Here is a 12,073-nt window from a genome sequence, read left to right as displayed (position 1 = left end):
TTGCAGATCGAGGTGGAATTTAACCCCCAATAGTCTGTACAGAGTCGAAGCGTGCCATCTTTCTTTTCCCGGAATAGCACAGGGGCCCCAACTGGGGAATTTGCAGGTTCAATAAACCCCCTTGACAGATTTTTGTTGATAAAGTCCCGTAATGCCCCAAGCTCCTTCTGAGTCATTGGATAAATTTTTGGCTCGGGCAATTGAGTGTTAGGAACCAACTCTATGGCACAATCAGTTTTCCGATGAGGGGGTAGCTGATCTGCTTCCATTTCTCCAAAAACGTCTGCAAAATCTTGGTATTGATTGGGCAAGCCCTCTAAACGTGCCATACTAGGGCACGGCGTGGCAATTGCAGCCCTTCCAACCCCCGCTCTTGAAGCCCTCTCTGCGGCAGGGGCTTGGTAAAACCCATCCTTAAAAGTCAGAGTTCTGTGTTCCCAATTTAGATGGGGGCTTCAATAAGTCAACCAGGGAATTCCCAGAATTACTAAGGGGTTGCCAACGGGTGCTACTATAAATTTTAAAGTCTCATGGTGGCTGCCCATTTGCATTGCGACAGTTCCAGTGAAATGGGTCGCTGGGCCCCCCCTGCTGTTGAACCATCCAACTGTGTGAAGATCAAAGGCTGCTGGAGGGGAAAGCTAGGCAGGTCCAAAGCAGCAACCAGATCAGGGTGAATCAGACACCTGGAACACCCAGAGTCCACTAAAGCCCAGACCTCTGTAGTCTTTGTGCGGGAGCCCAATTTCACTTTTACTGCTAGAGTGGGACAGTCAGCACTCACCATAGCATCTTCGCACCCATCCTCCTCCACCTGCCCGCAGGCGCTTTTCATGGCAGGTGGCTGGCGTTTCCCGCTGGCTCCTTAGAGTCGTCTTCAGCCTCTCCCAAGAAGTAGGGTACTTCTTTAGCGTCGGCTGCCCCCTTGGCTGCCATCATCACTGCGATGAGGGTGGCGATTTGGCTGGTGGTTTGCCCGCTCGGTCTCCAGCCTTGGCTTTTGGGCAATCAGCTGCTCGGTGCCCTTCCTTTCCGCATCGGAGACACTGACCCTTCGCATAATGCTGATCTCTCTCCTCTTCCCAGGCTCTATAGCCTGGCCGGGTAGCAGTTGTGGCACTTCGGGATCCCCTCATGGTGGCTGGTTGCTTTTCAGGTCATTTGGTTTGCATGTAGGTATGCTGGGCATGCTCAGCCTTGCCGGCCAGACAGATCCATTCATACAATGTCTCTGGGTCGTCTCTACACAACGCGCACCGCAGGACATCCCTGTTGAGTCCCTCTTTAAATCGTTCTATTAAGGTTGACTGAGACCAGTCGGGGATTTTCCCAGCTAAAGCCTTAAACTCCAGGGTGTAATCAGCTACAGACAGTTGGCCCTGGATAAGATCCTTCAGTGCCTTTTTAGCCCTTGCCTTGGCTAGAGGATCCTCAAAATGCAGCTTTAACGCCCACATGAATTCCTCGAAACCCTCAAGCTCAGGGGAGCTAGCCTCACTTAATTGAACATACCAGTCAGCCGCTCGTCCCTTCAGCTTGGTGGCAATGGCAGTTATTTTAGCCTCTTCGGAAGGGAAGCAGGGTCCAAACTGTTTCATATAACTTTTAGCAGTAGTGAGGAAGAAAGACAACTTAGCTGGATCCCCGTCAAACTTGACAGAAAAGTCTTTCACCCCCCCTCCTGTTGGAGCTGAATTAGCGGCTGCTTGAGTGGTTGGGCCCCAGGTTACAGTAGTTCTCCTGCCTCGGGGTGGGGACACTGATGGACGAGCTCTGCGGGGTGGAGATTCATCCCGGCGCCGTCTCCGGCCCCGCTCCACTAGTGGCCCGGGTGAGGGGATGGAGGATGATTGCGTGGAGCTGGAATCTCCTTTGCGCCTTGGCTGCCCCACTCCCATGACAGAGACAGGGCTTTTAGCATGTACTCCATCGATTCTAATTTGGCCTCTACCACTCTTAGCCTTTCAGGGGTTTGAGATTCCTCCCTCCCTTGCACGTTAGACTGTCTCCCTTCGGATACCATGGTAGATTCTACGTTTGGGGTCAGCAGGAACCGATACATCCAGGATGCCTGGGACATCCCTGGCTGGTGTTCTCCCATTTCAGCCCAGGTGATCAACTCTGCGGGCGATTCGCTGGGTGCCAGTTGCTCTGGTGCTCTCCCATCTTCGGATTCCTCTCCCTCAGGACTGGAGCTCGAATCCTGCCGTGAACCTGAAGGTTCTGGGGTGATGCTCAGTTCTCCGCTCCTGACTGTTGACTCGGGCATCAAGCCAGTCGGCTCCTCGAGTCTCCCGGTCGTGGGTTTGGATTTGGCCATCGTTAACTGCTTTCCCTCACAAGAAACTAATCTTGGTAGGAGCTAACGGTACAACTTTGGTGATTCTCAGCTTTATGTAAGGATTGCCTATTCTAACACACCATCAGACTCATAAACAGGATCATAAAGATATCTGATTTATTAAAGAATAGTATGCAGGATCACAAAGAAAGCTGAGAATGGAAAAAGCATGCCAAATGCAAACTAAAAAACCTTCGGTGCAAACGAGATCCCTCCCCCCCGTAGAATCTTCCCAGGCTCACAATCCCAGGTGCTTCTAACGGCTTCTGATGGTCCGCGGGAAAAGACCTTAAGCAGAGCACATAACCCAAACACATTCCATTGAAATGAACATAGATACAGAGCTTGGCACAAGGTTTCACAGCAGCTCCCTCCCAAACAGAAACGCGCATCAGCACCATGGCATGTGAAACGTTACGATGTACAGTGCACACTGAAACAGTGAACATGACAAATATTTAGTTTATACAGTAAATGCTTTTAAAAATGAAGGAGATAGCAAGGAATATCAAAATGCAATCATAATCATTGCTTTATTTACCAAATATGTGAACTCCCTTGCTTCTAAAGACAAAAATATTTAGCTATTTTGGATATAAAAATTCCTTGTTCCATTATGTCATCTTCCTCATTATCTGAATGTATGTTTAATGGGGCCATTGGCGGAGAAAGTTTAGAAAATGCCAGGTTAGATTCAGCACCTCAATCTGCCCCCTTAAAGAATACTATTGGTTGCTAGTGGGAATTGAGAGAGAAGATGTCAGCACCTTAAGATTGTGGGAATTTAGCTACATTTATAGTAAACAGGACAAATGTTATACTGTCTTACCTTATTCACTGGGAATAACATGCCAGTTAGATCACTTACATCATTCTTACATTGATCGTTCTTACATTTTCAGCTTAATGCACCAGCATAATTCTTAACTATAATTTTTTTCAAGATGTATGATTTCTATCTCCCCATTCTCAAAAACAGTGTTAAGAATACATGCTGAAGTAGCACTTTCAAACAATTATGTACACTATATGCAAATACAATACTAAGAATGAAAATTTTTGTGTTGAAGAACCAAGTTTAGTAATATCTATCAACTGCCCTCAGTCTTCATCTTTGCATAAAAATATCTTGAAGCATTACAGTATTTATAAGCAAGTTTTGTTATGAGCAAGTGTTTTTATATGCTTAAGTTATAATGAAATATATTACACAATTAATGGAACATTATTAGGAGCAGGGACGCGGTGGCGCTGCGGGTTAAACCGCTGAGCTGTCGATCAGAAGGTCGGCGGTTCGAAACCGCGCGGCGGGGTGAGCTCCCGTTGTTAATCCCAGCTCCTGCCCACCTAGCAGTTCGAAAACATGCAAATGTGAGTAGATTAATAGGTACCGCTTCGGCAGGAAGGTAACGGCGTTCCGTGTCGTCATGCTGGCCACATGACCCGGAAGTGTCTATGACAACGCCGGCTCCAAGGCTTAGAAACGGAGATGAGCACCGCCCCCTAGAGTCGGACTCGACTGGACTTTACGTCAAGGGAAACCTTTACCTTTACCTTATTAGGAGCAGAACTCACCAGCATCTTTAATCCATTCATCATAAATCAGTGCAGCCTTCGAAGTCAGATTGTTAAGTGCCATTTTCACAGAAGTAGGTAGGATTCAGGATTCTTCCTGAAGGTAAATCAGATGCGATGTGTTATGAAATCTGTTAGAAAACAAGGAGTGGTAGTCTTTTCAGAATTTAGAAAAATAAATCATTATTGTTATGGATTTACAATATTTGCTAACAGTTTTCTGCTTTAGGCAGTTCATTCTCCAAGTAAGTAATGCAGTCACATTATGTTCCCATCCTTACACACCTAGAAATCCAATACTAGGAAACATTTTCCCAGAAATAAGCCTTAACTAAAGTGACCAGAACCAAAATGAAGATCAACTTCATGATTGTAACTAAAGCAAAGATCAATTTAAATATTCAAATAATACTATCATTAGCATTCTGTAACTGTAATATCCTGAAAACAGTTTCTGTGGTTGTCAAACTTTATTTTTCCAGTTTTCTCTGCTGAAGCTATAAAGAGGTTGGACAACCAGGTTATGAAAATTTTAACTGTTTTTCTTGTGCTTGATTTTTTACTTTAAAAAGTAAACTACTAAAATTCCATTTTGCTCAGAAACATAACTGTGATTAAATCTGATCAGAACAATTGAAGACTTGCTGACTATGTTTATTTATGAAATTGATATACCACCTCAATCCAACTGAACTATGCAGTTTACAATTGTACATAAAAATGTGACCAAGTTAATACTTTAGTTACATTTATGTACATTTGCAATTTAGGAAATGCTAAATTTTCATGCTGCTATGATAAGGAACAAGAAACTTGACCTTTTCATTCATAAGCCTTTTCAAATACCATATTTTATACCTTTATTCTCCCAAAGCTAAAGATTTTGCACTATTTGCCAGCAGGCCATCCTACTGTATCAGTCCACATAAGTTTCTATGCAGTTGCCATGCATAGTACATGCCCTTCTGATAAGTCAGTGTATTCATTTCATTTCATTCACTGCATATCTTACTGCAATCATCTGGCCTCTCAGTAGTTCAGAGTAACAAAAAATGCAACAATAACGTAATGCTCACTAAGGCATCCATGATAAACTAAAAGCAACAGTACTATAACAAAATAATTAAAACTGACATCCCAATGGCACATACTTATTCATTACAAGCTCTCCAAAATTGTTCTGTCTTTAATAATTTACAAAAGCCAATAAAGTGGGGACAAGGCTAATTTCCAGAAGGAGACTTTTCCATAAGACAGGTGCATCCATAAAAAGATGGTGGTTGCAAGCCTCAGCATATCTCACCTCACAGAAATCAGGGACCAGCAGCTGTTTCTTCTGGGATACTCAGATTAGACAGATTGATTCTGACTAGTGAAAATGGTCCTGTAGCTACCTTAGTGCTAAACTATATATATATATATAAGCCAGTTTGGTCTAGTGGTTAAGGTGATGGGCTAGAAACCAGGAGTCTGTGAGTTCTAGTGCCACCTTAGGCATGAAAGCCGGCTGGGTGACCTTGGGCCAGTCCCTCTCTCTCAGCCCAACTCACCTCACCTCACAGGGTTGTTGTTATGGGGAAAACAGGAGGAGGAAGGAGTATGAGGTATGTTCGCTGCCTTGAGTTATTTATAAAAATAATAAAGGTGGGATAGAAAATAAATAAAATAAAAATAAAATAGATATTGGGCTGTATAGGTTAAAACCAGCACTGGAAGCCAATACACAAGCCAGTGCAAGGCCCAAGGCACAATCTAATATGCTTGTAGTGATAAGTGCCAACCAACAATCTAAGCCTCACAATCATTCTGCCTATTATTTCAGGGCCTCATCCAACCACTGGAAACCAGCAATCTGGCGATGCCACTTGCACTGGTCCCCAACTCAACCAAATATCACCAAATAGTTTCCAAACCTCCACAGACTCCCAATCCATCCCATAACCTTATTACAGAGACACCCTCCCATTAGTGTATGCAGCCACAGCCCACTCATTAACTTTCTCCCAGGCCTTGCATTAGGATGGTTGGAGCCCGTGTCATGTTCACTGATTCAATGTAGTTTATACATCGTAACGTTTCACATGCCATGGCGCTGACACATGTTTCTGTTTGGGAGGGAGCTGCTGTGAGACCTTGTACCAAGCTCTGTATGTGAAATCAGTACAATGAAATGTGTTTGGGTTATGTTATCTGCTCAAGGACTTTTCTTGCAGACAATCAGAAACCGTTAGGAGCAGCTGGGATTGTGAACTTGAGAAGACTCTGCAGGGGGAGGGATTTCATTTGCACCGAGGGTTTTTAGTTTGAATTTGGCGCTCTTTCATCATTCTCAGCTTTCTCTGTGATCCTGCATACTATTCTTTAATAAATCAGATATCTTTGAATTCCTACTCATGAGTCTGATGGTGTTTTAGAATAGGCAACCATTACACCCTGCCACATTATGTGCAGGTGTGGCTAGCTGGTTCTTGTTTCTTTCTTTCTTTTTTTTCATAATTATTGTATTCTATTTTTATTCTGCTGACTTGATTGTATACCACCCAGAGTCATTTGGAGTTGGGCAATGCCTAAAATGAATAAATTTTCTTCTCATTTAAGACAGCCTTCCCAGTTCCACATTGCAGCCAGCCTCACTCTTGGAGTTACTCTGATGATAAAACTGCCTGAGTTCACCAGATTCCCTCAGTGCAGTTTCCCCGTCTCAAGGCCTTTAAAAGCTAGGCCCCTTGAGACACTGCTGACCCTATACTGGGTAGCCTGGTCCAAAATATAACCTTCATTCTTAGGCACTCCAATCATTTTCAAATCCTCAGTAATTTTCCACAAACCTGAATGGTAGTAATGTGCTCTCTACTGCCTCTAGTAAGCCTAGGAGAATATATGAATCAGCTTTCTGCTTTCTAACTCCTTGATCCAAGTGACGTTACTGCAGTCTGGAAAATGTCCAAGTCCACACCAACTCTCATCACTTTATTACGGGGGTCATCAAGGCAAGCCCTCCAAAGACCTTCAATAGGACATTCTGCTGCAATGTTAATAAGGTGTTGTGACAATAGTGGTGATCCCCATCTTGCCTGACTATCTCAGCAGCGCTGGCCACCACTCTACTGACCGCTGTGACTTTGTCAACACATTACTCAAATCACTTAATTACGCAGAGTCCTCCAGCTGAACACTGGTGTCCAAGCAGCTCTAATGTTCCTCACTGCAATAAGATCAACTTTATCAGATTTTAAATTTCCAACTTCCTTATTTCTCTTCCAGTCCTCTGCTCTCCAGCCCAGTCTTCATTCTGCTGCCTGAAACCCAACTTCATCCAAATTGATCCATCATCTCTCCAGGTCCCAGAAACTTCACATGAAATCACTTAAATCCAGCTCCACCGCTATTCAGAAACTATCTCCCTAAACCACCCTAGCTTTACCATCTCATATCTATATCACTACACCAAGAAGTAGCCATTACCAAGCACCATCTAAAAAAAAGGTTGAGTTAAAGGCTGAAAGTTAAAGGTGAAAAAGTTGCATTCACTTAAACTGCCCTTCTCAATGAAAAATGAAGAACTGCTCTTCCTTCTGTACTGAAAAAGCAGTACTGTCTCCCTGCAGAAGGACAAAAATATTCCTTTCCTTCTGCTTAATGGTTTAAAAAAGCTTGATTTTTTTTCTAACCAACAAGCTCCCATTGTGGTGGGGGAATTCTAAGAAGGGGCAGGGCCAAGCATTCTAGTCCACCATTAACCTTGGAAACTCTCTCAGTCACTTTGCACCAGTCAGTTCTTCTCATAGCCCAACCTATTTTGCAGGGTTGTTGAGAAAGAATAGGAGTGAGTGGTATATATGTAACCTTGAACTTCTGAATGAAAAGATGGGATATCAATGTAACATCAATAAAAATAAAATATGGAGCTTTTGGGATAAATGGAAAACTTCGACGGCCAGATGTTTCCCATCTCTGTGTTAAAATATAAATTGAATATATATATATATATATATATATATATAAATAAATAAATAAATAAATAAAAAAAAATAAAAAAAAAACATTGTGGGGCCCTGGGTGTGCGAAGGTCCCCGTTTCATGGTGGTGCTGACATTGATGGTTTTTAAGATCTCTTGGCTGTATTTACATTTAATTTTCTGTATTGTTTTGTTTATTTTTTATTATTGATAGCCACCCAGAGTCATTGGTCTGAGATGGGCAGCTATATAAATTGAATGAATGAATGAATGAATGAAATGTCTTACGTTTAGCATATAAAACAAGGCCACCCACTTAGGCATATACTTGCCAGGCAGATATGCAATTAATGTAAACATAGTTGAAAACTTTATTTCCATGAACTATGACCACTCCTAGCTTCTTTTACAAGATTTGTCTACTACTCATTGGTAAGTAAGAATTTAAGTGCAGTAGTACTCTCTGTGAAACAGTTTGGTGTAGTGGTTAAGACATCAGGCTAGAAACAGGAGAATGTGATTTCTAGTCCCGCCTTAGGCACAAAGCCAGCTGGGTGACCTTGGACCAGTCCCTCTCTCTCAGCCCCAGGAAGGAAGCAATGGCAAACCACTTCCAAAAAAGTCAACAGGAGACAAAATTCAAAGGTGCACACAAACACACAAAGGTTGCAATCACTATACACTTGGAACTGTAAGAAAAAGTGCGGGTCGCAATGTCGTTTTTGCAAAAAGTTATTTCTACAATAGAAAAGAACTTGCTTTTTCAGTAAATTGCCAAATGAAGCTTGCTTTCCTAGTAACTTGCAAAACTAAGCTTGCTTGTCAGTATATTGAGGATGTGGGATACGTGGTTAGGGGAAACAGGAGACTGTTCTCCATAAGGGCAGGTATAAAGGAAATAAGCTGCCTAACCAATGCTGAAAATATGCTCAAAACCAGTTCTAGCGAACTTTGTGGTCAGACAAGACCCTGACCTACTTACTCCAAGGGGCTAGCTGCCTTATAAGGAAAAGAATAAATAGGGGACTGGGGAAGGTAAAAGTGAGGAATGGGAGATATAAACAAAGGCGGGACTTCCTGCAGAATCTAAGGTGTCTCGGATAGGCTGTGAACTCCTAAGTACCTATCCAATGGGGAACAGGAGGAGGGATTTCACCGGCCTGGGGTAGGGAATAAAACTGCATGCTTTGTGTGAAGGGGTGTGCCTATTTTGGCTGGGCACCCGTCCTAGCAAGAACGTTAATAAAACCTTTTTGCTGCTTCTCAAGACTTTGTCAAATTTATTCAGTGAGGGACTTTTCCCACAGAACTGCCCCACAGTTCACAGTGGGATTTACTTCTGAATTTTTATATATACACACACACACGCACTTATTTATTTATTTATTATTATTATTATTATATTTTTATACTGCCCATCTACCTATCTATCTTGAGAGCCTGTTTGGTGTAGTGGTTAAGGCATCAGGCTAGAAACTGGGAAACCATGAGTTCTAGTCCTGCCTTAGATACAAAGCCAGTTGGGTGACCTTGGGCCAGTCACTTTCTTTCAGCCCTAGGAAGGAGGCAATGGCAAGCCACTTCTGAAAAACCTTGCCAAGAAAACTGCAGGGAGCTGTCCAGGCAGTCACCAGGAGTCAACACTGACTCGATGTGTCAATACTTTCTGTACAGATTACTATCACAGTAGAGTATTATGTACAGTAGTACTCTATGTACAGATTACTATGTACAGATTGCAATAGAGCAAAATTGTTCCATTTTCTTGCAAATTAATCTTATCAGTTTATATAAGAAGTATCCTTACAAAGGTTAGGCCAGGTTCCAGTCATAAATTCAGGGCAAAATCTTCAGGCTGCCTGGTCAGCATCTTGTTATTTATCTACCTTACTTTCAGAATGTATATTAGCAAATATATTAGAATGTTAATGAGGGCACATAAAGAAATCCATATTTAAACAAAATTCAAAAAACAGGGAGCAAATGTTTCTATTTTACAGAACAGCATCTCTTTCTGCAAGCAAAATGCATTAATACAACACTTCAAAACACTTGAATAGCATTTATAAAAACACTTCAGAATGTGTAATGTATTTTGGGAACACCCAACCTTGTTGTTCAAGTCAGCAAGCTTTGCTTTTCTTAAGAATCATTTGGTCAAGAAGGATCAAACAAGCAGCTCTCCTGGCTTAGGTCACACCGTACTCTTAGGCAGTGGTGAGGGGGTGTGCAGGGAGAGGACAGGACCATAATGCTCAAAACCAGCACTGTGATCTTTCAGGGTACAACTGTTCATGCAGGCAAACCAATTATAAACAAGATATTTATCAGCTGAATGAGCCTTCTGTTGGATTCTTATTAGACACATTTATTTCATAAGCTGCAATACATGCTTGAGCTTTGCACTCAGTTATCAGGATGTTGTTCCCACCAAATCCAAAACATAAGATTGTATTCATAGCTGCAAGAGTACAATAATTCAATAATTCAGTGTTATGCAAACACATAGTGGAAATCTGGAGTAACTAAAAAAAAAAATCATACAATGTTCAGAAACTGCTTTTTTTTTTGTCAGAAAAGAATTTTCAAGGCAGTTATAGTGGTTGTTGTTGTTGTTTATTCGTTTAGTCGCTTCCGACTCTTCGTGACTTCATGGACCAGCCAACGCCAGAGCTTCCTGTCGGTCGTCAACACCCCCAGCTCCCCCAGGACGAGTCCATCACCTCTAGAATATCATCCATCCACCACCTTGCCCTTGGTCAGCCCCTCTTCCTTTTGCCTTCCACTCTCCCTAGCATCAGCATCTTCTCCAGGGTGTCCTGTCTTCTCATTATGTGGCCAAAGTATCTCAGTTTTGCCTTGAATATGATTCCCTCAAGTGAGCAGTCTGGCTTTATTTCCTGGAGGATGGGCTGGTTTGATCTTCTTGCAGTCCAAGGCACTCTCAGAATTTTCCTCCAACACCACAGTTCAAAAGCATCGATCTTCCTTCTCCCAGCCTTCCTTATGGTCCAGCTCTCGCAGCCATATGTTACTACGGGGAACACCATTGCTTTAACTATGCGGACTTTGTTGTCAGTGTGATGTCTCTGCTCTTAACTATTTTATCGAAATTTGTCATTGCTCTTCTCCCAAGGATTAAGCGTCTTCTGATTTCCTGACTGCAGTCAGCATCTGCAGTAATCTTCACACCTAGAAATACAAAGTCTTTCACTGCTTCTACATTTTCTCCCTCTATTTGCCAGTTATCAATCAAGCTGGTTGCCATAATCTTGGTTTTGTCGAGGTTTAGCTGCAAGCCAGCTTTTGCACTTTCTTCTTTCACCTTCATCATAAGGCTCCTCAGTTCCTCTTCGCTTTCAGCCATAAAAGTGCTATCATCTGCATATCTGAGATTGTTAATGTTTCTTCCAGCGATTTTAACTCCAGCCTTGGATTCCTCAAGCCCAGCATGTGGCATGATGTGTTCTGCATACAAGTTGAATAGGTAGGGTGAGAGTATACAGCCCTGCCGTACTCCTTTCCCAATCTTAAACCAGTCCGTTGTTCCGTGGTCTGTTCTTACTGTTGCTACTTGGTCGTTATACAGATTCTTCAGGAGGCAGACAAGATGACCACTAAGAACTTGCCACAATTTGTTATGGTCCACACAGTCAAAGGCGTTAGAATAGTCAATAAAACAGAAATAGGTGTTTTTCTGAAATTCCCTGGCTTTTTCCATTATCCAGCGGATATTGGCAATTTGGTCCCTAGTTCCTCTGCCTTTTCTAAACCCAGCTTGTACATCTGGCAATTCTCGCTCCATGAATTGCTGAAGGCTACCTTGCAGGATCTTGAGCATTACCTTACTGGCATGTGAAATGAGTGCCACTGTTCGATAGTTTGAACATTCTTTAGTGTTTCCCTTTTTTGGTATGGGGATATAAGTTGATTTTTTCCAGTCTGATGGCCATTCTTGTGTTTTCCAAATTTGCTGGCCTATAGCATGCATTACCTTGACAGCATCATCTCGCAAGATTTTGAACAGTTCAGCTGGGATGCCGTCGTCTCCTGCTGCCTTGTTATTAGCAATGCTTCTTAAGGCCCATTTAACCTCACTCTTCAGGATGTCTGGCTCTAGCTCCCTGACCACACCATCAAAGCTATCCCCGATATTGTTATCCTTCCTATACAGGTCTTCTGTATATTCTTGCCACCT

At 42.6% G+C, this 12,073-nt stretch overlaps 1 protein-coding gene across 3 annotated transcripts in view; it reads right to left on the bottom strand.

The window, feature by feature from the left end:
* ELOVL7 (ELOVL fatty acid elongase 7) overlaps window positions 1-12,073 on the bottom strand; it is a 60,243-nt gene that overhangs the window by 17,098 nt on the left and 31,072 nt on the right. The window contains exons 1-2 of one of the 3 annotated variants that reach the window (XM_063295625.1): window positions 5,220-5,295; window positions 3,917-4,047 (exon numbers count right to left, since the gene is read on the bottom strand). In XM_063295625.1, the coding sequence (XP_063151695.1) occupies window positions 3,917-3,980 (64 nt within the window). In that variant the 5' untranslated portion in view covers window positions 3,981-4,047; window positions 5,220-5,295. Of the gene's footprint in view, window positions 1-3,916; window positions 4,048-5,219; window positions 5,296-12,073 lie in introns of those variants that run through there. The other 2 variants (XM_063295624.1, XM_063295626.1) reach the window with 2 other exon arrangements.

This window comes from Candoia aspera, chromosome 2 (genome assembly GCF_035149785.1).
Source record: "Candoia aspera isolate rCanAsp1 chromosome 2, rCanAsp1.hap2, whole genome shotgun sequence".
NCBI lineage: Eukaryota > Metazoa > Chordata > Lepidosauria > Squamata > Boidae > Candoia > Candoia aspera.
The sequence above is the reverse complement of the archived record's forward strand: the minus strand, read 5'-3'. Positions and strand labels throughout refer to the sequence as shown.